This window comes from Arxiozyma heterogenica, assembly GCF_036370985.1.
Source record: "Arxiozyma heterogenica strain weizmannii chromosome Unknown scaffold_9, whole genome shotgun sequence".
Classification (NCBI taxonomy): domain Eukaryota; kingdom Fungi; phylum Ascomycota; class Saccharomycetes; order Saccharomycetales; family Saccharomycetaceae; genus Arxiozyma; species Arxiozyma heterogenica.
This window is the reverse complement of record NW_027042662.1, coordinates 696714-721729: the sequence shown is the minus strand read 5'-3', so window position 1 is coordinate 721729 and position 25016 is coordinate 696714. Positions and strand designations below refer to the sequence as shown.

The 25016-nt window shown below is 30.1% G+C and overlaps 11 protein-coding genes across 11 annotated transcripts; 6 read left to right on the top strand and 5 right to left on the bottom strand.

Moving 5' to 3' along the window:
* Nucleotides 1–540: 540 nt before the first annotated feature.
* SMC2 (condensin subunit SMC2) lies at nt 541–4053 on the top strand (the record flags this gene model as incomplete). The annotated part of the gene is made up of 1 exon (XM_064861773.1): nt 541–4053. One exon carries the CDS (start codon nt 541–543, stop codon nt 4051–4053), a length of 3513 nt encoding a protein of 1170 aa, XP_064716728.1.
* A 301-nt stretch (nt 4054–4354) lies between these two features.
* On the bottom strand, nt 4355–7393 carry MET10 (sulfite reductase subunit alpha; the record flags this gene model as incomplete). Its single annotated transcript, XM_064861772.1, has 1 exon — nt 4355–7393. One exon carries the CDS (start codon nt 7391–7393, stop codon nt 4355–4357), a length of 3039 nt encoding a protein of 1012 aa, XP_064716727.1.
* A 1538-nt stretch (nt 7394–8931) lies between these two features.
* On the top strand, nt 8932–9642 carry RIB5 (riboflavin synthase; the record flags this gene model as incomplete). Its single annotated transcript, XM_064861771.1, has 1 exon — nt 8932–9642. One exon carries the CDS (start codon nt 8932–8934, stop codon nt 9640–9642), a length of 711 nt encoding a protein of 236 aa, XP_064716726.1.
* A 440-nt stretch (nt 9643–10082) lies between these two features.
* On the top strand, nt 10083–11441 carry STS1 (Sts1p; the record flags this gene model as incomplete). The annotated part of the gene is made up of 1 exon (XM_064861770.1): nt 10083–11441. The coding sequence occupies one exon, from the start codon at nt 10083–10085 to the stop codon at nt 11439–11441; it is 1359 nt and encodes a 452-aa protein (XP_064716725.1).
* A 601-nt stretch (nt 11442–12042) lies between these two features.
* Nucleotides 12043–12700, top strand: RCF3 (Rcf3p; the record flags this gene model as incomplete). The annotated part of the gene is made up of 2 exons (XM_064861769.1): nt 12043–12108; nt 12380–12700. The coding sequence occupies 2 exons, from the start codon at nt 12043–12045 to the stop codon at nt 12698–12700; spliced, it is 387 nt and encodes a 128-aa protein (XP_064716724.1).
* A 199-nt stretch (nt 12701–12899) lies between these two features.
* On the bottom strand, nt 12900–15731 carry MTC4 (Mtc4p; the record flags this gene model as incomplete). The annotated part of the gene is made up of 1 exon (XM_064861768.1): nt 12900–15731. The coding sequence occupies one exon, from the start codon at nt 15729–15731 to the stop codon at nt 12900–12902; it is 2832 nt and encodes a 943-aa protein (XP_064716723.1).
* A 406-nt stretch (nt 15732–16137) lies between these two features.
* On the top strand, nt 16138–16920 carry TRS20 (TRAPP subunit TRS20; the record flags this gene model as incomplete). The annotated part of the gene is made up of 1 exon (XM_064861767.1): nt 16138–16920. The coding sequence occupies one exon, from the start codon at nt 16138–16140 to the stop codon at nt 16918–16920; it is 783 nt and encodes a 260-aa protein (XP_064716722.1).
* Nucleotides 16921–16979: 59 nt separating this feature from the next.
* SRB6 (Srb6p) lies at nt 16980–17438 on the bottom strand (the record flags this gene model as incomplete). Its single annotated transcript, XM_064861766.1, has 1 exon — nt 16980–17438. The coding sequence occupies one exon, from the start codon at nt 17436–17438 to the stop codon at nt 16980–16982; it is 459 nt and encodes a 152-aa protein (XP_064716721.1).
* A 369-nt stretch (nt 17439–17807) lies between these two features.
* On the bottom strand, nt 17808–18782 carry MRPS5 (mitochondrial 37S ribosomal protein uS5m MRPS5; the record flags this gene model as incomplete). The annotated part of the gene is made up of 1 exon (XM_064861765.1): nt 17808–18782. One exon carries the CDS (start codon nt 18780–18782, stop codon nt 17808–17810), a length of 975 nt encoding a protein of 324 aa, XP_064716720.1.
* Nucleotides 18783–19589: 807 nt separating this feature from the next.
* Nucleotides 19590–22022, top strand: AFG3 (AAA family ATPase AFG3; the record flags this gene model as incomplete). Its single annotated transcript, XM_064861764.1, has 1 exon — nt 19590–22022. The coding sequence occupies one exon, from the start codon at nt 19590–19592 to the stop codon at nt 22020–22022; it is 2433 nt and encodes an 810-aa protein (XP_064716719.1).
* A 459-nt stretch (nt 22023–22481) lies between these two features.
* BIM1 (microtubule-binding protein BIM1) lies at nt 22482–23663 on the bottom strand (the record flags this gene model as incomplete). The annotated part of the gene is made up of 1 exon (XM_064861763.1): nt 22482–23663. One exon carries the CDS (start codon nt 23661–23663, stop codon nt 22482–22484), a length of 1182 nt encoding a protein of 393 aa, XP_064716718.1.
* Nucleotides 23664–25016: the final 1353 nt, after the last annotated feature.

Below are 25016 nucleotides of genomic sequence, written 5' to 3'. Positions count from 1 at the left end.
ATGGTTTCGTTATAAATAAGAGGTACATTTGTAATATCTAAGAGGTGATATTTGCTACTTGTGGTTTTAAGGTAATAAATAACCTTTCAATTATATATAGATATATGCATAGTCGAGAAAATTCTGATGAATTTGTTCAAACTATATTTAGCATGGTAAATTGATATCTATGTCATTCAATACTTATTTTTACTGTTACTATATGTTTCTTCTTAATTTTTGAGACATAATACACAATTATGTGATGCAATTTTTCCTTCTTTCTTGCTTTTCGCTTGCTTGATTTTTTTGATCTGCAAAAAAATCGATATTTTTATGTAAAGATCTGATCGAGTCTCAAATGTAAGTGAAAAGTAAAAAAAAAAAGGAATAATTTACAAATATTGTCACCACAATCTGCTAAGAGCATAGACTACTCCTGGTTATATTTGTAACAGTATTATTGATCATCAAAATATAAAAAAAATTAAAACAATTTTAATTTGATTGAATTTTGGATACATCCCCCCATCACCACCTCATGAATGTTAATCTTTCATAATGAGAGTCGAGGAACTAATTATTGATGGTTTTAAATCATATGCAACAAGAACTGTTATTTCAGATTGGGACCCACAGTTTAATGCTATTACAGGGCTGAATGGTTCTGGTAAATCGAACATTTTGGATGCGATCTGCTTTGTACTTGGTATTTCAAGCATGAGCACTGTGAGAGCATCCAACATCCAAGATTTAATTTATAAAAGAGGTCAGGCAGGTGTCACTAAGGCAAGTGTCACGATTGTATTCGATAATTCAGATAAATCTAAGTCTCCCATTGGGTTTACCGAGTCGCACAAAATTTCAGTGACTAGACAAATTGTGCTTGGTGGCACTTCAAAGTATTTAATTAATGGTCATAGGGCTCCACAACAAAGTGTTTTACAATTATTCCAATCTGTTCAATTAAACATTAATAATCCTAATTTTTTAATTATGCAAGGTAAAATTACAAAAGTGTTAAATATGAAACCTAAAGAAATTTTATCACTAATCGAAGAAGCAGCGGGAACCAAAATGTTCGAAGATAGAAAAGAGAAGGCTGAAAGAACTATGGCTAGAAAGGAAGTTAAATTACAAGAGAATACTACTTTATTGCAAGAGGAAATTCAGCCCAAGTTAGATAAATTAAAGACAGAAAAGAGAGCTTTTTTAGATTTTCAAACTATACAAACTGATTTAGAGAAGATAACAAAAGTCGTTGCTGCATATAATTACAAATTCTTTAAGGATACATCTGATAAAAACTCTGATAATATATCTATTTATTCAGAAAAGAAAAAAAGACTGGAAGATGACATTCATGTGGCAATGAAGAGATTAGAAAGTTTAAAAGAAGAAGTTGAAAAGATCAAAAGACAGAAGAAAGAAGAATTAGAAAAAGATGGCACATTGTCTAAATATGAAAAGGCTGAAACTGATTTAATTAATGGCATTTCTAGGATAAAGGCTTCAGAGGCTATAGTCAGTCAAAATGTGAGGGAAGTAAATAATACCTTGAAAAGACTGCAACTAAATCATACTAAGTTAATAAAAGATATTGATGACAAATTAAAAAAATTTGAAGAAATTAATAGTTCATATCATGCTGCAACTAATAATATGGAGCATTTAAAAAAGATTCATAAAAACAAATCAGAACTTTTATCAACATTATCTACTGGTATTACATCTACAGGTGAGGCAGAACAAGGGTATTCTGCACAATTACACCATGCACAGGAGGAATACAATGAATTGAAAATTACTATTCAAACATTAGAAAAGAAAATACAAGGACTTTCAAAAAACCTTTCTAGTAATGATCCCAAATTGATTCAAGCACAAAAGGATAATGAAAAGGATTTAATAAAAATGAAATCCCATGAAACTAAGTGTAATAAAATAAAGAAAGAATTAGATAATCTTGGTTTTAATCCCAACAATATAAAGAATATGAAACAAAGAGAGGTAAAATTAAAACAAGATTTACAGATATTATATAAAAGTACAGAATATTTGAAAAGAAAAGTATCAAATTTAGAATTTCAGTACACTAGTCCTAGTGCTAACTTTGACCCTTCTTCTGTGAAAGGTGTTGCTGCTAAATTATTTACTCTAAAGGAGCACAATTTTGATAGTGCTACTGCATTACAAGTATGTGCTGGAGGAAGACTTTACAATATAGTTGTAGACAATGAAAAGACTGCATCCCAATTATTAGAGCATGGTAGGTTGAAAAAAAGAGTTACCATTATTCCTTTAAATAAAATTGCTTCTAAAAGATTAAATTCTGAAGTATTAAAGTTTGCAAAGGAGTTAGCACCTGGTAAGGTCGAACTAGCCTTGGATTTAATCGGATATGAAGAAGAAGTAACTAAAGCTATGGAGTATATTTTTGGGACTAGTCTTATTTGTAAAGATGCTGATACTGCCAAAAAAGTTACATTCAACCCAAAAGTTAGAACTAAAAGTATTACATTATCAGGTGATATATATGACCCAGCAGGCACCTTATCTGGTGGTAGCAAAAGTAATTCAAGTTCTTTATTGCTTGATATTCAGGAATATAATAAATCCACTAGAAATATTAGAAGATTAGAAGATGAATTAAATGAAACTTTATACCAAATAAAGCAGGAAGAACAATTATCAAGAAATACCAAAGTTCTTCAAACAGAATTAGAAATGGAGTTACATCGTTTAAAATTAGTTCGAAATTCACTAGAAACTAATTCATCAGCCCAGTTAATAAAAGAAAATGAACAATTAAAGGCAGAAATTAAAGAATGCATAAAAAATAAGAGTGACGCTGAAATTCAAATGTATACTCTTGAAAATGAGATTCAAAAAATACAGAAGGATGCAAAAGAGTTTGCTAATGATAAGAGTGCAAAATTAAAAGAATTAGAAGATGAAATACTCCAGACCAAAGAACAGTTACTAAACGAAGAACAAGCATATGAGATTTTAGCAGAAAATTATCAAACTTTAGAATTCCAACTAGAACAATTGAAGAGTGATGAAAAACAAACTAAAGAAGATATTGAGGAAAACAAACAGTCCTTAGGTAAATTAGGTCGCGAAAAGGATGTTTTAATTCAACAACTTAATGAACAGCAAGAAAAATTAGCTGATGTTCAAAACAAACTTAACAATGAAAGGGATAAATTATTAAGTATTGATGAAAAGTTAAAGGAGATGGAGTTAGAAATTAAGAAGACACATGATTATAAAGTTCAATGTGAGTTGGATTTTCAAAAGAATGACCATAATCTTTCTAAATTAAAAGGTATGAATGCTAATGTTAGGGAAAAATTAGAGACACTTCTTAAAGATAATGACTGGTTAAAAGATGAAAGTCAAGTAAATTATATCATTGAACAACATAAGGGAATAAATGTTGACGAATACAGAGAACGTGAACACCAATTACAAGAAATGTTTGATGAAATGAAAAGGAAAGTCAATCCAAATATTATGGCAATGATAGAGAATGTCGAAAAGAAAGAAATTTCTCTTAAGACTATGATCAAGACTATCGAAAAGGACAAGATCAAAATTCAGGAGACAATCACCAAACTTAACGAATATAAGAAAGAGGCTTTAGTGACAACTTGGAAGAAGGTTGATAAAGATTTTGGTAATATTTTTAGTGATTTGTTACCTAATTCATTTGCAAAATTAGTTTTATGTGAAGGTAAAGAGATTAGTGAAGGTCTTGAAATTAAAGTTAAATTAGGAAATATTTGGAAAGAGAGTCTTGTTGAGTTGTCTGGTGGGCAAAGATCTTTGATAGCGTTATCTTTGATTATGGCGTTATTACAATTTAGACCTGCGCCTATGTACATTTTGGATGAGGTTGATGCAGCATTAGATTTAAGCCACACCCAAAATATTGGTCACTTGATTAAAACAAGGTTTAAAGGGTCTCAGTTTATTATTGTTTCCTTAAAAGAAGGTATGTTTTCTAATGCCAATCGTGTATTTAGAACAAGATTTCAAAACGGTACGTCTGTCGTAGGAGTAATGTAGATTGGAGCAGTTATTTATGAATAGAAAAAATCGTATGATATTTGGATATTTATGAAAATACTTGTTCTAGTATCATGGACAATTGAATTCAATATCTATTATATTATGAGATACCTACAATAAGAAATATGCTATATTTACATATAGTGGGATAATTAAGGTAAATATATTGAACAGTTAACTATTCTAACATTATAATAGGCGGAATATTATAATTGTTGAAAGATTTTATTAAATATACGTTAAAACACAATTATATATGTACATATTTATGTATATGTATAATAAATAGCCAAATTATCTAGTAAACTTCTAAAATATATCTAGAAGACTCTTTCAATTCTTCAATAGCGTTGTTCAAATCTATCTTTATGTTCTTTTCTTCAGCATCAGCGGCTAGAATGTCTTGGAGAGCTTTGGTAATATCAGGGACTGGCCAAGTTGGACCACATAAGTAAAAGGAACCTTCTTCATCAATAAAGGCCTTTTTTAATTCACCTAAACATTCTCTAATACGATCTTGAATGTAGATCTTTTGTGGTTGATCTCTAGAGAATGCAGCACCAATATGTGTGATAATACCGGCATCTTTATAAGCTTCCCATAATTCACCGAATAAGTATTCTTCACGTCTGTGACGAGAACCTAAGAATAGGAAGACCTTACCAATTTTCATACCTTGTTGCATCTGCCACATCTTTTCTTCAACAATAGCTTTAAATGGGGCTAATCCTGTACCTAACCCACTCATAATAACAGGTTGTTCTGGTCTTGGAGGTAATTTCATTACTGATGGTTTAACAGAAACTACTAATTCTTGGCCTGGTCTTAATTCAGAAATATATTTGGAAGCTTGACCAAATCTCTTTCTTCCTTGTTTGTCAACCCAATCTACAACCACAATCAGTAAGTGGATTTCGTTTGGATGAACCTTCTGAGATGAGGCTATAGAATATTCTCTTCTCTTTAATGGAGCAATTAGTTGAACTAAGTCAGTGGAAGTCCATTTAGCAGATTTGTATAATTTGAAGATATCGACATAGGTGAAATATTCAACTTCTTGATAACGTTTTAATTCTAAGGCGCCCTCTGAAGAGATCAATTTTTCTAATTGTTCCTTCTCCTCTTTGTCAGTAACAAACTGAATTAAAGCTTCATAGAATCTTTTTGGTGGTTTACCGAATAAATCGAGATTTTCTACTAAAGATTGGAATAGAGTTCTTGACTCCAAAATTTTGTTATCATCCTTATTTGGAACTAATATGATTTCATTAGGATTCAAGTTGAAATCTTTGATAAATTGATCCACCTCCTTTTCGTTATTTTTAGCATGAATACCTAAAGCCTCCCCAATATCATATTTCAAACCTGTACTAGTAATATCGAATTCTATGTTAAAAATGTATCTGTCATAATCGACAGGCGTAACACGTTGATTGGATTTAACTTTAATAACGTAATTTTTAGTTGGTAAGTCAGGTCTCAACTCTTGTTTAATACCATAAGCTTCTTTGAAAGATAACTTCTTTGCCAAATCTTCCACTGTTTCACTGGTTGGTTTGGTCGCTTCCAATATTTTGGTTTTGATTGTAGATGGTTTAAAGGCAGATTCGCTTGGAAATACAGGCAAAATGATAGATTCTTTTTCTTTTTCTTCTTCTTCGACTTCCATTTTATTGTCATCATTATCATTCGGTAATTGGATTTCAGGTAAACAATCGATTGCAACAACTTTGTCATGTTCAAAAGCTGTTTGACCTTGGTGTAAAGATTTGATCAAACTTTGTAAGATTTCCTTATCGTCATTTATACCATAGATAAAATATAGTTTAATATTTTTGGCTCTAACATCATGGACAAAATCAACAGGGAATTGAAAATCTTTAATAAAAGTGTCAATCTTTGATAGATCGTGATCCTTGAAGTCCTGGTTAATAACCAAGATAGAACCTTCTTGCAAAGTGGCCACGACATTAATTTTATTAATGATAGAAGGATCTTGGACAAAGGCTAACTGACCCTCATTTAGATCTATGTTATCACCGACGGCAATATCTTGATTAAATTGGAATTGAGATTGGATGATACCACCATTAGTCAAATTGTCAAATTTGTTACGTTGGGAGACGATATCAGGTAACACTAAAGTTAAATCTTTGATCAATTGCAAACTGGTATCATCCCCCCAATAGATGAAATTTTTTTGAGAAGTCAAAATTGGGTTATATGTAATAAAGGATGAGATAACTTTATTGGCAGCTGTTTGAGACCAAATGAAATCTGTATCATAATTGAATTGAGACACAGTTATTTGTCCTAGCTTGCCGTGATAAAACAAGGTAGCGTTAATTTGTTGTAAAAGGAAGTTAGTTCCAAGATTAATACTATCCTCGTTACATATGGCGGTAGTGGTGGTAGTAGCAGTAGTAGTAGCAGGAATATTTGGAGTGACAATGATAATTTTTTTGACAGATGATGGTAGATTAGCGATGAATTGTTCTTGATTGAAGGGGATTGGGATTCTGACATTCAATACACCATAATCTGAATCCTTAAAATAGTTCAACGACTTATTAAACAGCTCGGATTCCACAGAACCATAAGTCAAAAAGACTATTTCCTCTGTGGAGTCTGTAGAGTTTGAAGAGTAGTGGAAGTTATGTAGATGTGTACCAGTGAATTCATTAAATCTAGCAATGACTTGGTCGATAGAAGATTGATTTGGGGTCAAGTGTTTAGATAAGAAATGGTCTATTTCACTAAATGAATCAACTGATGAGTCAACGATACTTGTGGTGTCGTTTAAGATGGTTTGAACATAGTTAATTGAATCGAAAAGATGTAAGACACTTTGAGACTTGACATATTTATGTAGAGCCAAGGAGAGTAAAGTAGTTTGAAGGATTTCTTGTGAATTGATTGGAGTGATTACAATTTGATTTAAGGATTGGGCAAAGGATAGGGCGATAGAATAGTCATTAACAATCTTGTTATTAGTGTAATTTAACGCAGGGACATTAAAATGAAACTTTTGAGAGATATTGTTATTGTTATTGTTATATTTAGTAGCGATAGTATTCAAAGTATTAAAGAAGTAGGGTAGAGAGTAACTTGGGGTAATGATAGTAGATAAAGAACCAGAGATGAAAGCAGAAGGAATCAAACCAGCACCAGATCTTATATCTAATTCACTAAAGTATTGTTGACTCTTTTCTTCATTAATAAAACTTTTAATGTTTGAATAGAAAATATCGTCTTGGTTGAAAGACTTATAAGCAAAGATATTATCGACACTTTGAGACAAAACCTTATTAATAAGGTTAATTGGAGCAGCCATCATATATATATATATATATGTATGTATATATGTATATGTTGATGATTTTTTTTTTCTCTACTTTTTTTTCTTTGCGTTGATTAGTGTTGAGGTTCACATATATATAAAGGAGAGCGATATATACGCTTTATAACTATTTCTTTTTATCACTTAATATTAAATATAAGTAGATATATATATATATATTTATTAAAGAAAGAACAGATCATTCAAGTATCATATATGTGTGAGTGTGAAAGATTTCAAGATTAGACGTAGTGACTATTTCATTTAACGATTACACAATAGTTACAATTATACACATTGTTAGAAGAAGGATGAAATAAGATAAATCGGGTGAAAGAAAAGAAAAGAAGTAAACACACAGTCTCTCTCTTTCTCTTTCTCTTTCTTTTGTACACAATTTAGAGTAACAATCACTCTGTACACATTTAAATTGCAAACTCCTCAGAATGTCTCGAAGATGACAAGTATGAGGAAAAAGAAGAGTTGATAAAGAAAAAAAAAAAAGAGGAAAAGTAAAAATAAAAATAAGAGACAAATTCATTCGACGTATATATTGTGTATACGTGGTGTTTATATGTTTCTGTATTTTATTCATACTTTACAATATACACACACACATATCATATACACATATATGATATGACCAGCAGTAGTAGCAGTAATGGTAGTAAGAATATTTTTGTAGTCAGCAGATTTCTGCAAGTGGTGTTTTCACACTTTTTGCAAAATTTTGATCGCCCCAGTTTCCTCCGCTTTTTCCTGTCTTTCTTTTCTTTTCTTTTTTTTTTTATTTTGACATATTGTGGTGAATCAATCCAGACACCACACATCATACAGAACGGTAAAGACTATAAGAGACACAAAATTTAAGTTTTGTAAAAAGGGGGGGAAGGAAAAAAAGAAAAAGTGTGTAAAAAAAAAAATAAAAATGTTACCTCCCCCTCCCTTCCTCAAAGTATTTTCATTTTCTCTCATTTTCTCACTTCTCTGCCCCTCCCATCAACCAACCCTACTTCTCTCAAGGAAACAAAATAGAATTGCTTAAATGTTTTACATAGAAACCCTAAATGTCTTTGTTCTGTCAATTATAGCAGATATAATTATGCCGCTCAATACCTTTCCAAAGAAGAAAAAGGGGAGGGAAGAGGGGTGGGGCAGGAGTCACTTACTTGTTTTTCCGTCTCGAAGAAGTGAGTGTAGTGATGATTACGTAAGAGAAATAAATAAAAGTGTATTTGCATCTATTTCGAATTGTTTAAGTAATCTGTGAACTTTTATTAGTGATGGCCAAGGAAGGAGGAAAAGGTTATATTAAATATTAAAAATATACATACAGATATAAAGAAGTTACGTTTTCAATTTACTTGTTTTGAAGAAAATTAAACTGTTTGTTTGTTCATTTACTTGAAGGAAATAGATTTATAGATAGTGTTATCAAAATAGAAAACAAGCAGAGAAAAGGGAAGAATATCATAAAGAAAATACCACAAAATAGAATAAGATATAATAAAATAGAATCAAAAAATAAAAAAAATATGTTTACAGGTATAGTGGAATGTATTGGTACCATTGAGAGTATACAAGAAATGGACATGACTAAATCTGGTGGCCAAGGCTTATCTATCGTGATAAAAGATTGTTCAAATATCCTGACAGATTGTCATATTGGTGATTCTATAGCAATCAACGGCATATGTTTGACTGTCACTGAATTCTCCAACAACTCATTTAAAGTAGGCATCTCTCCAGAGACTCTTAGAAGAACCAATGTAGCAGAATGGTCCATCAACGCCAAAGTTAATTTGGAAAGAGCTGTCTCTAATGATGTTAGATTTGGTGGACACTATGTCCAAGGTCATGTGGACACAATAGCTTTGATTAAATCAGCCTTTCCCGATGGTAACTCTATAATTTTCACATTCCAATTTGATCATAGAGATTCTCAATACATGAAATATATAGTAGAGAAAGGTTTTATTTGTATAGATGGTATTTCTTTGACAGTGACACAGGTGAACGATGAAGATAATTCATTCTCTATCGCAATGATCAAACATACTCAAGAAAACGTTACTTTGCCGTTGAAACAAGTAGGAAAAGATAGAGTCAACATTGAAGTGGATCTGACTGGCAAGATCATCGAAAAACAAATCATTTCAGCTTTGAATGATCAAATCAATAATGTAGACTCTCCACTGGTAAACCTAGTAAATATGTTGATTGATAAAAAATTGAAACAAAAATAAATCATTTTATAATATATGTATATATAGATTATTGGTTGCATTAGGGTTTGTGATATGTTTGTTCCTGCAAGTTTATTTTTGTTAGGTCTTTCTAGTTTTTAAATCTTCGAAAACTTTTTGCCTTTTTGTTTCTTTTTCTTTTTCTTTTTTGTTACTTTTTTTTTATTTTTTATTTTTTTGTTTTTTTTTTTTTTTTCTTAAATTTTATAAAATAGTTGCAATAGTGATGATATGTACATTGCCTACTTTACAGTAGTAGTGGCGTACAAAAAAGAAGAGAACATCAGAATACTTTAGTTACCAATATTAGAAAGAATCAGTTAACAATCAGTTAACTATTATTATAATTATAATTATTTTTCTTTTAATAAATATATAAATACACTGAAATCGAGAATTATCGAACAGACATAAAATATAAAGAGACAAAGTGTACAAATATGGCAAGTGGAATGGGTTTTTCGTGGGGAACATCGCTTTTAAATGCAAATAAAGGTTCTACAACAACGGCAATAACTACTACTACTACTAACATAACAAAACCTTTCATGACAACAAGTTCTATATCTACTTCAAATATTAAACCTAATAAAAGAAGTTTCCAAAGTGATGCCGATGATGAAAGTTACAGCCATGACAATAATAGTACTGTAAATTATATTACTAGATCCAATATACATTCATTGAAAATGCCTGCTGCCGTCACCACTACCTCGACTATTACTACCACTACTGCTACTAAGAGAAAATATACATATAACTCTACACACCAAATCATGAATAATAATAGCAATTGTAATGGTAATTATAATAATAATAATAATAGTAATGGCAGTGGTAATAGTAGTAGTAAATGTTCGTTGCTTATTAGTCAGAATTTACCCTTACCTAGATCATTAAATTTATTATCAAAAGAACAATTATGTGAATTGATTCAAAACATGATACAAGAACAACCAGAATTAACTATTCCATTACAAAATAATATCAACCAAAAATTGGTTAGTACCGTTACAATACAAGATTTTATTAATGATTTAGAAACTAAATTTAATAAAATAATTAAATCTATACCATACCATAAGAAATATTACGATATAGATAAATTACAGCCTTTTAATATTAATTGTGAATATCGAATCATGGATCTAGATGATTATTCTTTTACTAGATTGAAACCGTGCATTTTAGATTTTTTAAATTGTTTGATAGATTACATTTTATTCAATTTACCACCGATAATTAAAAACTTCATTGGATCAGTTGAATTATTGGACTCAATCACATTAATGTGTTTGAATTTACCTAGATTTAAACTACCAAGCAATAACTATTATTATGATAAATGCTGGGAACAAATTTCTTTTATATGGTGTTCCTTTATTAACCAGCTTTCCAATAATTCTATATTATTAAACATAAATGATAATAATAACTCTATACTATTGAATTGGTTCAATAAATTGAATGATTATAATCAATTAACTAATGGCATGTTGAGCAGACCTTTGCAGTTAATTAGGGACGTATTATTGCATAATAGGAACACCAATGATTATAATTTGTTATCATCACTTTTACAGCAGCAGCAAGAGCAACAACAGCAGCAACAAGGAACTAACAAATCATTTTTGTCATCTGCATTTATTACAAACAATAACCATCAAATATTTACGCCAATCCATAATTTCACCACTATCAACGAATCACATACCACTAAGAATACCCTTAATGGAGACAATAATAAAAACAATAACTACATTCATTTCAATTCTACTCTAGAAAATTCTAACATATAAATTTAAGAATCTACTAATACTGTATTCATTTAGTTTTTTTTTATTCTCTTCATTTTTTCTTTTTGTTTTTGTTATTATTCATTCATTTTAATATACTATACAACATACCAAGGACATATTTATTTTAGATCATTTTATCATCCATATAATTTACAAACAATATATACATGTTATATAGAAATATTTTGTATATATATATATATATATGTATGTATGTATGTACGTATGTATACATGTTAATTTAACATGGGTTAGTACCACATAAGAAAATTATCTCAGAATCAACTCGTTTTTTATTCGGAGATAAATATAAAGTTGACAGAAATGGAAAGTTAATTGGATTTTTTATTTTGTCTAAGAAGGGTTTCTCTTTTATTTTTTATTTTTTTTATTTCTTATTATACTTTCGCTTGATTCAGTTTTGTTTTATTATAATAGTTGTAGTAAAGGGCATAGAGAAGGACTAGTACTATCAATATAGATTTTAAAATATTGTGGAGTTTTAGCTAATGAAGTGGGTTGTTTTGCCTATATAAAGTATTAAAATTAATTGTACCTACCCAATTTTATTAACAAATCGTATAATATATTCAGTTCGAACATGTCAAATGGAAGACTTCAACCAGTCCATTATGACAAAGAAACTTTGAAAGAATTAACAAAGCAGGTATGTACAACAAGAGCTGATTATGTGTTCTAAATGATTATTTGGTGGATTATGATGAGATCTTCTGTTGGATTTATATACTAACAAATGTGCAACGAATAAAAGACTATACTGTTATCAACAACTTTCCCTTCTTCTGGCCTCTTTTTTTTGAATTTGTTTGTTAAGAACTATATTAATGCCTAATGCCAGGTTGATACAGTGTATAATTCTTTCTTTTGCCTTTCCATTCGTTTACTTATCTGATTTTCTTTCTTTTTTTTTTGTGTAGATAGCTTATGCATCGATTATTGGTGGTGCTAAGGGTGCATTGTTTAGTGTCACCTCAGCATTGATTTTGACTAAAACTTCTAGAATATTTAGAACTTTGAGATTACCACTAAAGATATTTTATCATTGTGCGATAATTAGTAGTGGTATTATCTTATCTGGTGAAGCTCAAGTGAATAAATTTCAAAGCCAATATTATCAAAATGAATTACAAAAGAGACAGAAACTCCTTGATGAGGCTGCAGATAATGGCGTATTTTTAGATGAAAACTATATTTCGAAGAGCGTCATTAGTGCTGATCAAGGACGTGTGGCTAAATAAAATGTTTAATTAGTTACTATTCTTTTTTTTTGGGAGCTATGCTCTTTTGTTTTTATTTTTTCGACTTTCCTCCCAGTCGTTTATTTGTAGTAAATATTGTGTCAATAGACATAATTTTGTTTTTCTATATACTTGTATATATTCTTTGATATATGATTATTATAAGCAATGATGATAATGGTATGCAGTTTTCCTGATGTTACCAGACCATCCATTTTAAAATTTTTAAAGCTAGGATGATAGTGAACTTGATTTTTTTCGCAGTTATTACTAATAACCAAATTGTCCATAATATTCCAATAATAAATAGTTCCAACAACTTATAAACCAATCTTGTTGATCTTTGTGAATAAACTATTTTAAAATTATCGAATCTTTCGGTATTTTCTTGAAATAATTTTAATTTTAAAGTTAAAGTAGTATTGATATCAGATAATATTCTATCGCTTGATGAGATTAATGTCTCTACACGAATGGAATAATCATTTAGTAACCGTGACGTCCACTTATTCCCCACTACAATAGCTTTATCTAATTCTGAACTATATTTGTTGATGATTTCTTTTGTCTTGGAAATATGGTAATCTGCATCCTTCTCGAATTTAACAGTTTCATTACGTTTTTGAATAGCTCTTTTTTTTACTATATCATGTGTCTTTCTACGATGTTTCATAATGGCAATAGTACTTAATATGTATCTTGTGTCTTGCCAATATTGCAATAATTGTTCATCGATAATAACGCTATTACTGCTATTCTGGTTTTCTTCTGTACTATTTTCTAAAGAGGATGAATTATCTGGATCCAATTGGTCATCAATAAATGTATTTGGATTATTTATAAAGTTTCTTCTGTCATAGTTAATATTTTGAAAATTGACCTTTGTAGTTTTTAGTATACTATTACTGTTTAGTTTATTACTGTTTATTAAGGGAGAAGTAGGTTTATTCAGACTCATATCACCATCTTCATGTAATGCGATTGGAGCCATTGGTTTTCTTCTTTGGTTTCTGCGATTATTGCCATTAACATTTAAAATTAAAGACGATTCTGAGGAGCTTGACGAAGAGTCTGAAGAAGAATCTGATGATAATGATGTTGATGGGCTACTTGAAGATGTGTTAATTGTAGGCATGAGATTCGATGGACGGTTGGTGCTGTTATGTGAAATATCACTTGACTTATCAGATTTGTCTTTGTTTGTAGAATTTGAATCAGTATTTGCTTGGTTTTTATGTAATTTTAAGGAAATCCGTGATGAATATGATGACAAAGATGATAAAGATATAGACGATTCGTTCTCTTTGCTATTAGATGATAAATATTTAGACTCATTCGAATTTGGAGAACTATTATATATAATTTTGTCTTTTTTATTTGGTAATTTTAAATAATTAGACGAGCTGGAATAACCACCATCATCATTAGTATTGTTATTAGTAAGGTGCGTTGAATTACAATCTGAATTAATTATAAAAGTGGGAGGTGTGGTAATAATATTAGGTTTTATTGCCTCATTAGTCAAATCTGAAGAGGTGTTGGTCTCTTTATGCAGTTTCTTTGGAGATTTGTGTAAGTTTTTTGGCTTTGTTTTACTTAGTATTTTTTCCATTTTAGTGATTGCGGATGAAAAATTATCTTTATCTTTATGATGTTTAAATTTTTCCATATTTGATGCATTATTATATGAATCTAATTCATTAATAATATTGACAGAACTTGTGGAAGAAGAGAAATTTTTTTGATAAGAAACTGAATTTGAAGAATGTTTTCTAGTATTATTTAGTAATAAATCATTATGATTAATTTCATTATCATACAAATCTTGGTTTTTTGTCTCTTTATCCTTTCTGTTAAGTGAATGGTTGTCATCAATATTTCCAAGTTTTTTTATCTTTTTTTTAATTTTACTTCTCTTTTTATGAGAACTTCCGGATGGTATTTCATTATTATTGGATTCATAATTAAAACTAGTGCTACTACCACTATTATAATTTGAATCTGCTTCATCACCACAATTTTTTAGATGTTTATGACCGTGTATCTTTTCATAATTGCTGCTATCATTAAAAGATGTATCAGTAGAACCATTAAATAAATTGTTATATTTTGGATTTTCACTCCATCGTCTACCGTCAGGTCTTCTTAATTCATTCCAGTGAGATGTTCTCCATGTCAAATCACTATATTTTTCAGATAATTCAACAAACCATTTCAATTTTCTATTTGGCTTATTTGAAAATTGTACTACTGCAATCAAAGGTACTTTTGTGAAGGCCAACTCTCTTAGTGGTTTTAATTCAGAATGATATTTTTTTCTTAATTTTCTATTTCGTATTACCTGTAATGGATTGTAGACACCTTCTACACCTTCATGGTAATGATGTCGATGAACATAAGATATATCTTTAACGGGAGAATTAGGATTATGATAGTGTTGAGTAGTACTGTTATTATCTAACGATATACACCTTTCCAAGACGTTATAAAAATAGTGTAAATAAATTTTAACTCTTTCTGCTTTTAATCTTGTTGATTTGGGTATAAATAAAGGTTTATTGAAATTAAAATTATCAATATTCTTAGATTTGTTTGTTGATAGTTGACTTGGAATCGTATCTAGTATATTAGAATCAAGTAATTTATTCATTTCACTATTACTATAACCACTGCTTCTACTGTTATTCTTATTGAGAGATGTTTTATCTTCTTCTTGTTGTGTCATAAAGGGAAGTAATGATAAGTATGATGATGATGTCGCGGGTAAAAATGATAACGAAGCTTGTTGGGTCCCAGATAATCCATTAAGACTTAATTTGTTACTATTATCTAGCCCATTTTGATTCATATAAGTATCATTCATGAAATAGTTTTCTATTGAGTTGTTTTGCGTTGTAGTTCTGCTATAATTTAAATCATCCATTAATTCATATTTATTATCCATAAGTAATTTTGTGACCAGTTTTAATCTACCTTTACTTAATGAATTATTTTCATTATCCAATATTGGTTTACCAGTTGTGTCAGTCATGGTTAGACTAAAATATAAGGGCAGTGGAGGTGGGAGAAGCTATGATGGGAAAAAGAAGAATAGAATTAAGATAAACGTGTTTTATTCTGCCTTTCACCTTGTAGAATTTTTGTCTCGTATGAACATATACATGATTACGTATAGTCGTGTGTAGCTGTGTATCTGTATAGTTGTATATCACTCTTTTCTATGCAATCACCTATTTTTGACATTATGATATTACAATTTTCAAAAATAAAAACGAAAAGTGAAAAAGTGAATATTTAAAAGAAATATGACAGTTTGAATATTATAAAAGGATATACATATCTTTTTGCTACCTCTAAGATTGAGTTATTGATCAGAAGTTTATCCAATAAAGATATAAAATTATTCGAGTAAAAAAAATATACAAAGTCAGCTTAAAATGCCTCAATATTTTGCTATAATTGGATCCAATGATCGCCCATTATATGAGACTGAGTTTCATAAAGATAATAAGGATATCCCACAAAGTTTAAAAGAATTGAATCCCTTTATTTTGCATGCATCATTAGACATTATTGAAGATCTACAATGGCAAATACAACCAAATGATAGATCCATGTTTTTCGGACAGGATGATTCCTATAATAATGATGGTGTTGGTGTTGGTATGTCAATATTTAAAAATTCTTTGGGAGCAGGATCGGATTCTAACGGTATGTCATCTTTAACTGCCGGCTTTCTGCGATCTAGTTCAACCAATAGTTACAATAATAATGATAAGAATAGTACTGGTGCCATGAATAATATAATATCATCATCATCTAATTCAAATATTCAACAAATATTGAAAAACGATAATTGTTATTTAAGTAGAGTGGATCATTTTTATGGACATGTCGTTACTGCCTATATAACATATAGTGGATTAAAATTTGTCATGGTGCATTGTAACACGGATGGAATGATAAAAGATAATACTAGTAGTATAGAGAAGGGAAATGACGGTACAAATACAGATAATATTAATAAAGATGATTTTATTTTTATGGGGAATGGGTTGGTTATTATTGATGATAATAAATGTAAAAAATTTTATCAGGAAATCCATGAATTATACGTAAAAACGTTACTAAATCCATTTTATAAATTAGGTCAGCCAATTAATGACCCTGAATTTAATATTAGAGTCCATTCGATTGCCCAAAAGTATCTTCAAACGTAAATACAGAATTATAACTATATATAATTATATATAGGTGTGTGTGTGTGTGTGTTATTGAATCAATTTACTATTGTATTTATAGCTTTATCAATTAAACTTTCTACATGTTTATAATCAATTTCTTGTTGTTTGATAAGCTGTTCATTGCTAGTTATACTAGTAGTATTGTTATGATCGACGCTGTCTCTACTATTACTTGGGATTTGATTTAATAACCATGTTTCCCTAATGGTTCTAGTTAAGACCAATAAATCTTGTACACTTTTGATAAGTTGCCGTGTATGGTTATTTACCATGGATACACCATCTGTGGCCACAGTCAAATCAGATGAAATAGTGTTATCGGAATTTGTACTTGAATTATTGGATATATTGTTATTATTGTTTTTCTTATTATTATAGTTTTGAATATCCACATCTATTTCTTGAATTGCTGTTAGTTTGATTAATTCAGCCAATTTTACTGATAAAATTTCTAGAGATTGGTCTAGTCTTTCAGATAACGCTTGAAAACTCATTTAAAAAGGAGCGAGGATTGTTTTGTTGTTTTTGGGGACCGTTCTCCTAATTACTTATCTATCTATCTATCTCTTCTTGTCTTATTCTACACGTAGTAATATAATATAGATTCCTTGTAAATAAATCCTAATCTATTTTATAAATGAAAAAAAAAAAAAAGAACAAAACAAAAATAACTAAAATCAAAAGAAATGAGAGGAAATGAGATGAAATAAGGAAAAAAGTAAGGAAATGTGTATATAAAGAAATATGGGAAAGTTTCGTATACATATGCATGTAAATATACATATATATATATATATATATGTGTGTGTGTGTGTATTTACAAGATAAAAATTTAGATATGATAATAATATGAGAAATTTTATTTACTCTGAATAATAAACTTTTCTAACGTCAACGATTTTTTTACCACGACCCAAAGCCAGTTGTCTTAATGGGGTTTGTCCCTCAGTGATAGCTTCTAAGAAGCCCTTTGCTACATTCATATCATTTCTTGATTTATAAATCTTTACAGTTAAATCCTTGATACCAGCCAATTGGCAAATTTCGAAGATTGTGTGATGGACGCGTAGCCCTGCACCTGCCTCCTTTTGTCTAATAAACAGTTTCACACCGTGATATCTATGCTGGATATCACCATAGATGGTTCTATCTTCGAATCTATTGACATGTACCAAGTTTCTTATGGCATCCCAGTGGGCCTTTGAAATGGCTTTACCCATGTCATCTCTTGATTTTCCCTCGCCAAGACCGACCATACCATTGCGGTCCCCGACAATACAGAGAGCATAATGGGAACGGATCTTACCTTTTGCAGTTTGATTTGATACTCGTTTCAACACCAGGGGTCTCATGTCCAACTTTTGAGTGATGTACCTGGGGTCAATTTGAGTCTGCATATAGATGTTATTGGCCATTGTGACTGTTTTAGAGATTCTACTGTGTAGAGCACTCGAATGGAAGGAATCAGGGTAATAGGATTTAGCAACCTGTGATCTAGTGTCTAGATCCAAGATGCCAGCTGTGGTGGCCGTGGTGTTGTTATCGCTATTGTTGTTGTTATTGTTATATATGATGGTATCATATAAGGGATTTAACTTAAGTAAGTCATCATGAATCATATTAGTATTCTTATTGTTGCTTTTTTGTAATTTGATGGTTTCCCATTCTGGTGGTAGGACGGTTTGTGCCAATTTGATAGATTCTAAAATTTGAGGAGATCCATAATATTTCTTTAACAAATTTACTTGAGGGGCAATAGTGGAGTCGACAGTGGAAATCTTTGAAATTGCTTGTTCTTGTAATTGTCGTATTGAACTATAGAAAGATCTTCTAAACATTTTTGGTATTACAGGGTAGTTTGTTATGAATTGTCTTTTTTAACAATCTTGGTCTTGGCGAACAAAAAATAAAAAATAAAAAAAAAAAAAAAAAAAAAAGAAACAAAATAACAAAAACAGAAACACAAAATGCAAACAACAACGAAAGAGATATATGTATATCTATATCTATATCTATGTGCGTATATCTATGTGTGTATATGTATATATCCGTGAGTGTTTATCTGTGTTTATGTGTGTATTTTTCTATCTTTATTTCAATCCCAATCTTTATTTGCACACTAAAACATTCTAACATAATTTTTCTATGGTTCTCGATCTTTTTTTTGTTTTTCTTTCTTCTCCGTCCATCCGTTGCCATACCACACACCCACACACCACACACCAGCACCTTGTTTTTTTGTTCCTGTCGTTCCAGAATATATTAAGGGGCCGGAGGCCTAGAACCTGTTTTGTTCTCTGTTGATCTGGGGGAAAATGGAGCAAAGGGAAAAACACTTCTGGCAAAAAGGGAACGTTTGTTATGAAAAGTTGGTGGGTTTTTCTTTTCTTTTCTTTTCTTTTCTTTTCTTATTTCTTACCATATTGTTTATTACCAAACATACTCACATCTACTTATCTAGTTTGTATAGCTTATATTTATACATGCCTCAGTACATCATCTTAAATCACTTTATGTTATGTTCTCCTAGCTGCTAAGATAAGAGAGTATCAAAAAAAAAAAAAACAAAAAACTAAAAATATCAAAAAACAACTAGCAATAGATAATAATAGATAATAATAGATAATAATAGATAACTAAAAATTATGCCCTGTTGGCTCCGAGCATCTTCGAACTCGTCAATATTGGGAAGAAGAATAGGTGGTGATCCATCTAATTCTCTACTGATATCATCCAATATAAAGAAATCTTTATCTTCTTCCTCATCATCATTTCCATTGTCACTGTCATTATTACCGCCTTGTAGAAACTTTTCCTATATTAACTATCAAAACAATAAACATATTAAATATAATAAATATAATAAATTATCTAATGGGTTGATACTTTTTAACCGTATAAGGTCTTTCCATTTATCCTCTTTAGAACATCAACAGCAACAACAGAGAAATAATATTAGTAATAATAGTAATAGTAATAGTAATAGTAATAGTAATAGTAATAGTAGTGGTGGTGGTAACAATAAAGATAATAATAATAAGAAGAAGAATAAGGAACAGAATAAGGAACAGAATAAGGATAAAGATAACCAAGAATATAAAACTATTGGTGACTATCTTAAATCAAAAGAATTCATTAACACTGTCTATTTGACAACCGGTTTTTTCTTATTATTTACTCTTTTAAATAAGTCAGATTCAAATATTAATAACACTCATAACACTAATAACACTAATAATAATAATAATAATATTTTGAGTTTCCAAGATTTTAAAACTAAATATGTAGAGAAAGGTTTAGTTAAAAAAATTTACATCATTAATAAGTTCTTGGTTCAAGCTGAATTAATATCAAATGATTTCATTAGTTTCACTATTGGTTCCGTGGATGTCTTTGAAGAACAAATGGATCTTCTACAAGATTCCTTAAATATAGATCAAAGAGATAGAATCCCTATATTCTACGTCAGCAAAACTTCTATCTGGCAATATATTTATCCCTTCATACCAACTGTCCTATTACTCGGTGGATTATTCTTTATTACTAAAAAATTAACATCTTCTTCTTCTTCTTCTTCTTCCTCCTCGTCTTCAAATAAAAATAATTTCTCTAACCTTTTCGGTGTCGGTAAATCAAGAGCAAAATTATTTAATAAAGAAACTGACATTAAAATCTCATTCAATGATGTAGCTGGTTGCAATGAAGCTAAACAAGAAATTATGGAATTCGTTCATTTCTTAAAAAATCCAAACAAGTACACCCAATTGGGTGCAAAGATCCCAAGAGGTGCAATCTTATCCGGTCCACCAGGTACAGGGAAGACTCTTTTAGCTAAGGCCACTGCCGGAGAAGCTGGTGTTCCCTTCTTGTCTGTCTCTGGGTCTGAATTCGTGGAAATGTTTGTAGGTGTCGGTGCTTCTCGTGTGCGTGACCTGTTTGAACAAGCAAGGAAAATGTCACCTTCCATCATCTTTATTGATGAAATTGATGCCATCGGTAAAGAAAGAGGTAAAGGCGGTGCCTTGGGTGGTGCCAACGATGAAAGAGAAGCTACTTTGAATCAGTTGTTAGTTGAAATGGATGGGTTCACCACAAGTGATCAAGTTGTGGTTTTGGCAGGCACCAATAGACTAGATGTTCTGGACAAGGCCCTTTTAAGACCAGGTAGATTTGACAGACACATTCAAATCGATGCCCCTGATATCAATGGAAGAAAACAAATATATTTGGTCCATCTACAAAGATTAAATTTGGATTCGGACTTGAAAAACGATTTGGATAATTTGGCAGGGAAATTGGCTACTTTGACTCCAGGTTTCACTGGTGCAGATATTGCTAATGCTTGTAATGAATCCGCATTGATTGCTGCCAGGCATAATGCCCCATTTATTACTTTGACCCATTTTGAGACAGCCATTGAAAGAGTCATTGCAGGCTTAGAGAAAAAATCTAAAGTCTTATCACTTGAGGAGAAGAAAACAGTGGCTTACCATGAAGCAGGCCATGCTGTATGTGGTTGGTTGCTACAATATGCAGATCCTTTATTAAAAGTTAGTATTATTCCACGTGGACAAGGTGCCTTAGGCTATGCCCAGTATTTACCACCTGACCAATATCTAATATCGAATGAACAATTCAACCATAGAATGATTATGGCTCTTGGTGGTCGTGTATCCGAAGAGTTACATTTTCCATCCGTGACAAGTGGTGCCCATGATGATTTTAAGAAAGTGACTCAAATGGCTCATGCCATGGTGACCAGCCTGGGTATGTCCCCAAAAGTTGGATGTCTCTCATATGATCAATCAGACTCAATCGGTTTACAAATTAATAAGCCTTTTAGTAGTAAAACTTCTAAAATGATTGATTCAGAAATTAAAAGAATCGTAGATGAGGCACATGCAAAATGTACACAATTATTGCATGATAATTTGGATAAAGTGGATCTGGTTGCTAAAGAATTGCTATCAAAGGAAGTGATTACTAGGGAAGATATGATACGCTTATTAGGCCCAAGACCATTCCCAGAAAGAAATGAGGCTTTTGAAAAATATTTAGATCCTAAAAAAGATTTTTAAATGTTTATGAAGTAATATGAGATTTAAGAAAAGAAGAAAGAAAAAAATTCGATAATTTTATTCTAGAATAAAATAAACTGTAAACAGATATTGAATGATTTGATTTTTTTGGTTTTTTTTTGTTTTCATTGTTTATTTTAACCTCCTTCAACATGTTACTTTTTACTAAAAGATTGTAGATTATTAATTAAATTATCCTGTAGATATATAGATACATATATATATGTTTATTTATTTATATATAGAACACATATTCTGAATTTTTATTACATTTATGATTTTGCTATTGTGGGTCTTTCTTTTATTTTTACTAAATGTGATGTGATGAGATGGTCGATCTTTGTTATTTATATCTATATGGAAGAATATGCATATATGTGTATAGGGATTGATGTCTATTTTATGGTTTGTTTATTGTTTTATTTTTTTTTTCATTTGTTTATTGATTAAATCATGCATTTAAAATGTTTCTTCATCGATGATCAAATTATTATTAATGTTATCTATTGAATTACCATTGAGGTTGTTAACAGTAGTTTGTGAGGTTCCTGCAATTGGCGATGCCTCGTGATTGATATTTCTACCATCTTGAAATTGGGTCTCATTATGGATTATTTGGTGATTAATAATATTTTCATCGTCATTATTATGTGTTATACTATTGATGTTAAGATTATGATTTGATACTGTATTTTTATTCGTATCATTCAAGTGGTTATTGACAATATCATTATTCGGATTCATGGTATTAGGATCATTGTCATACTCTGTTTCAGCTTCTTCGGTGGCATAGAGTATCTGTTGAACCCTATTTAAAAATTTTGTTAATTCGTCTGTACCACTATTTTTATATAACCCCTCATTGATTAGATCCTGTGTAGATTGCACTAGTATTTCAATATCTCTTAACTTTCCAAAATAAAATTCACGTTCTCTCTCCAAAATATTGGTAGTCTCTTTATATTGATCAATTTCATTGTTTAAGTTTGTAATTTTTTCTTTTGCATAATTTAAATCATTTTGTAAACTAACTAATTTTTCGCTAGACACCCTTTTATTTGGAAATGTAGATATCATACTTGCTCTACTTGTAGTTTTGCTTGTTGTTGATGATAAGTTATTATTATTACTATAATTGTTGTAACTACCCATGGTAGTCACATTATTTGAATTAATTTGTCCCATTTGAGGTCTTCTCTTGGCAATGTTTAGTGAATTTCCAACATTTGGAGTTTGTTCTCTACTATTCACATTTCCATTGCTAACTTGTCTAGTTGATCTTCTTCTTTGTAATGGATCATATGGGTTAGAATCTTTATGTTGCATCCAATATTTTTTGATCCATTGCAAAAATTCTAAATTATCTTGAAATCTACATTTGACTAATTTTTCCACGTACACTATTTTTTCAATTTTATGTCTCGCAAAACAACTTTGTAGAATTTTATAATTTGGATAATAATCATACTCTTGTGAGACATCAAATCTAACTCTATGCATTGGAATATCTAAGTATATGGAATCCATAATCTGACAATAGGCAGCACCTGTGCCACATTCTTCTATTCTTTGGATATTTAATTGTAATAGGTTATTTAACCATGCTAATAATTCAGATCTTGATTCACCCGTGCCACTCATGGAAATTGTGTTAATATTTATTTATTTATTGATTCTATTTTGTAATATCTATGTGTATATATCCGTACGTTTTTATTCTCATCCACACAGTATGAAATGAGTTAACAGGATTTGGGGAGGGGAGGATATCACACGCTGGTCCAAATTATATGACTTTTAGACAATATCACTCTGAAAAGGTTTTATAGTTTTATTTGTTGACTTTTTTGTTTTACATTGCTTGTTATGTTTTTTGTTTGTTTTGTTTTGTTTCAAATTTTTTTCGTGTTTTTTTTTTTACACAAAGGAAAAAGATATAAAAGGAACGACTACGGAAGGAATATTATTAGGGTTTTTTTAAAGCCAGCTTAGGGTAGAAATTTTAATTCAGTCCCTTTATTTATAATAGCTGTCATGTAAAAGTAAAGAGAACTCCATGTCTAATAAGATTAACATTCTCAAACATATATACGTCTCTATTTGTATTATTGAGGAAAGATTTTTGGTGATTGGTTAAGTGTCGTATCAGCAATAATTGTTTTACTAGAAATGATGCTAATATATAGATTACTGGTAACGAACTAAAGAGAAGAAAAAGATATAATTAGATACAAACCTCTAATGCTTAGTTAATGTTATTAATATTAGTTTTAGTTATAAAATACTACTATTACATTTAAAAATATACAAGAAATCTATCTTTTATATCTGGGTGAATTAATATTAATATTATTTTGAATTGATTGTTATCAGAATCTCATAACCAATGTCTTATGACAAAATATAAGTGTAATATTTCGTGATACAAATCATGTGTTTGGTGTATTTTTCCAATTTATATCATAATTTTTTTATAACATATTGTCTAAGGAGAGCTTTTTTGTAGTGTGTAAACTTGCAAGATATAATGGTGTCTCGAGAGGTTACTGTAAGAAAGACTAGACAATAAGTAGGATAGATGACCAAAAAATAAAATATATATATATAAATATATATATTAAGTAGAATAACTTTTAAGCTAGGTTATGATTATTTGTAGATTTTAATCCTATGATTAGATTCATTCGTTTTATTCTAAAATAATCAGACTGACTTTGTAACAAAAACTTATGCTATTACAATAAGTATAATATCTCTAATACTACTATATGGGGCATTTGACATTTAGTTTAAAAAAATGAGGGTTGACAATATTTTTCTAAATTTTCCTTTTTGCAAAATTTTACAAACATAGATAAAAGCAGGAGTAACCAACATAAGTACAAGAGAGCAACCAAGAACGAACAACAATGAACGAGAATAAGGTCAAGGAACTAAGGATTACGTAAGTTTAGATATATAGTATATAAGTGTATACTATTAGGTTATCTTAGA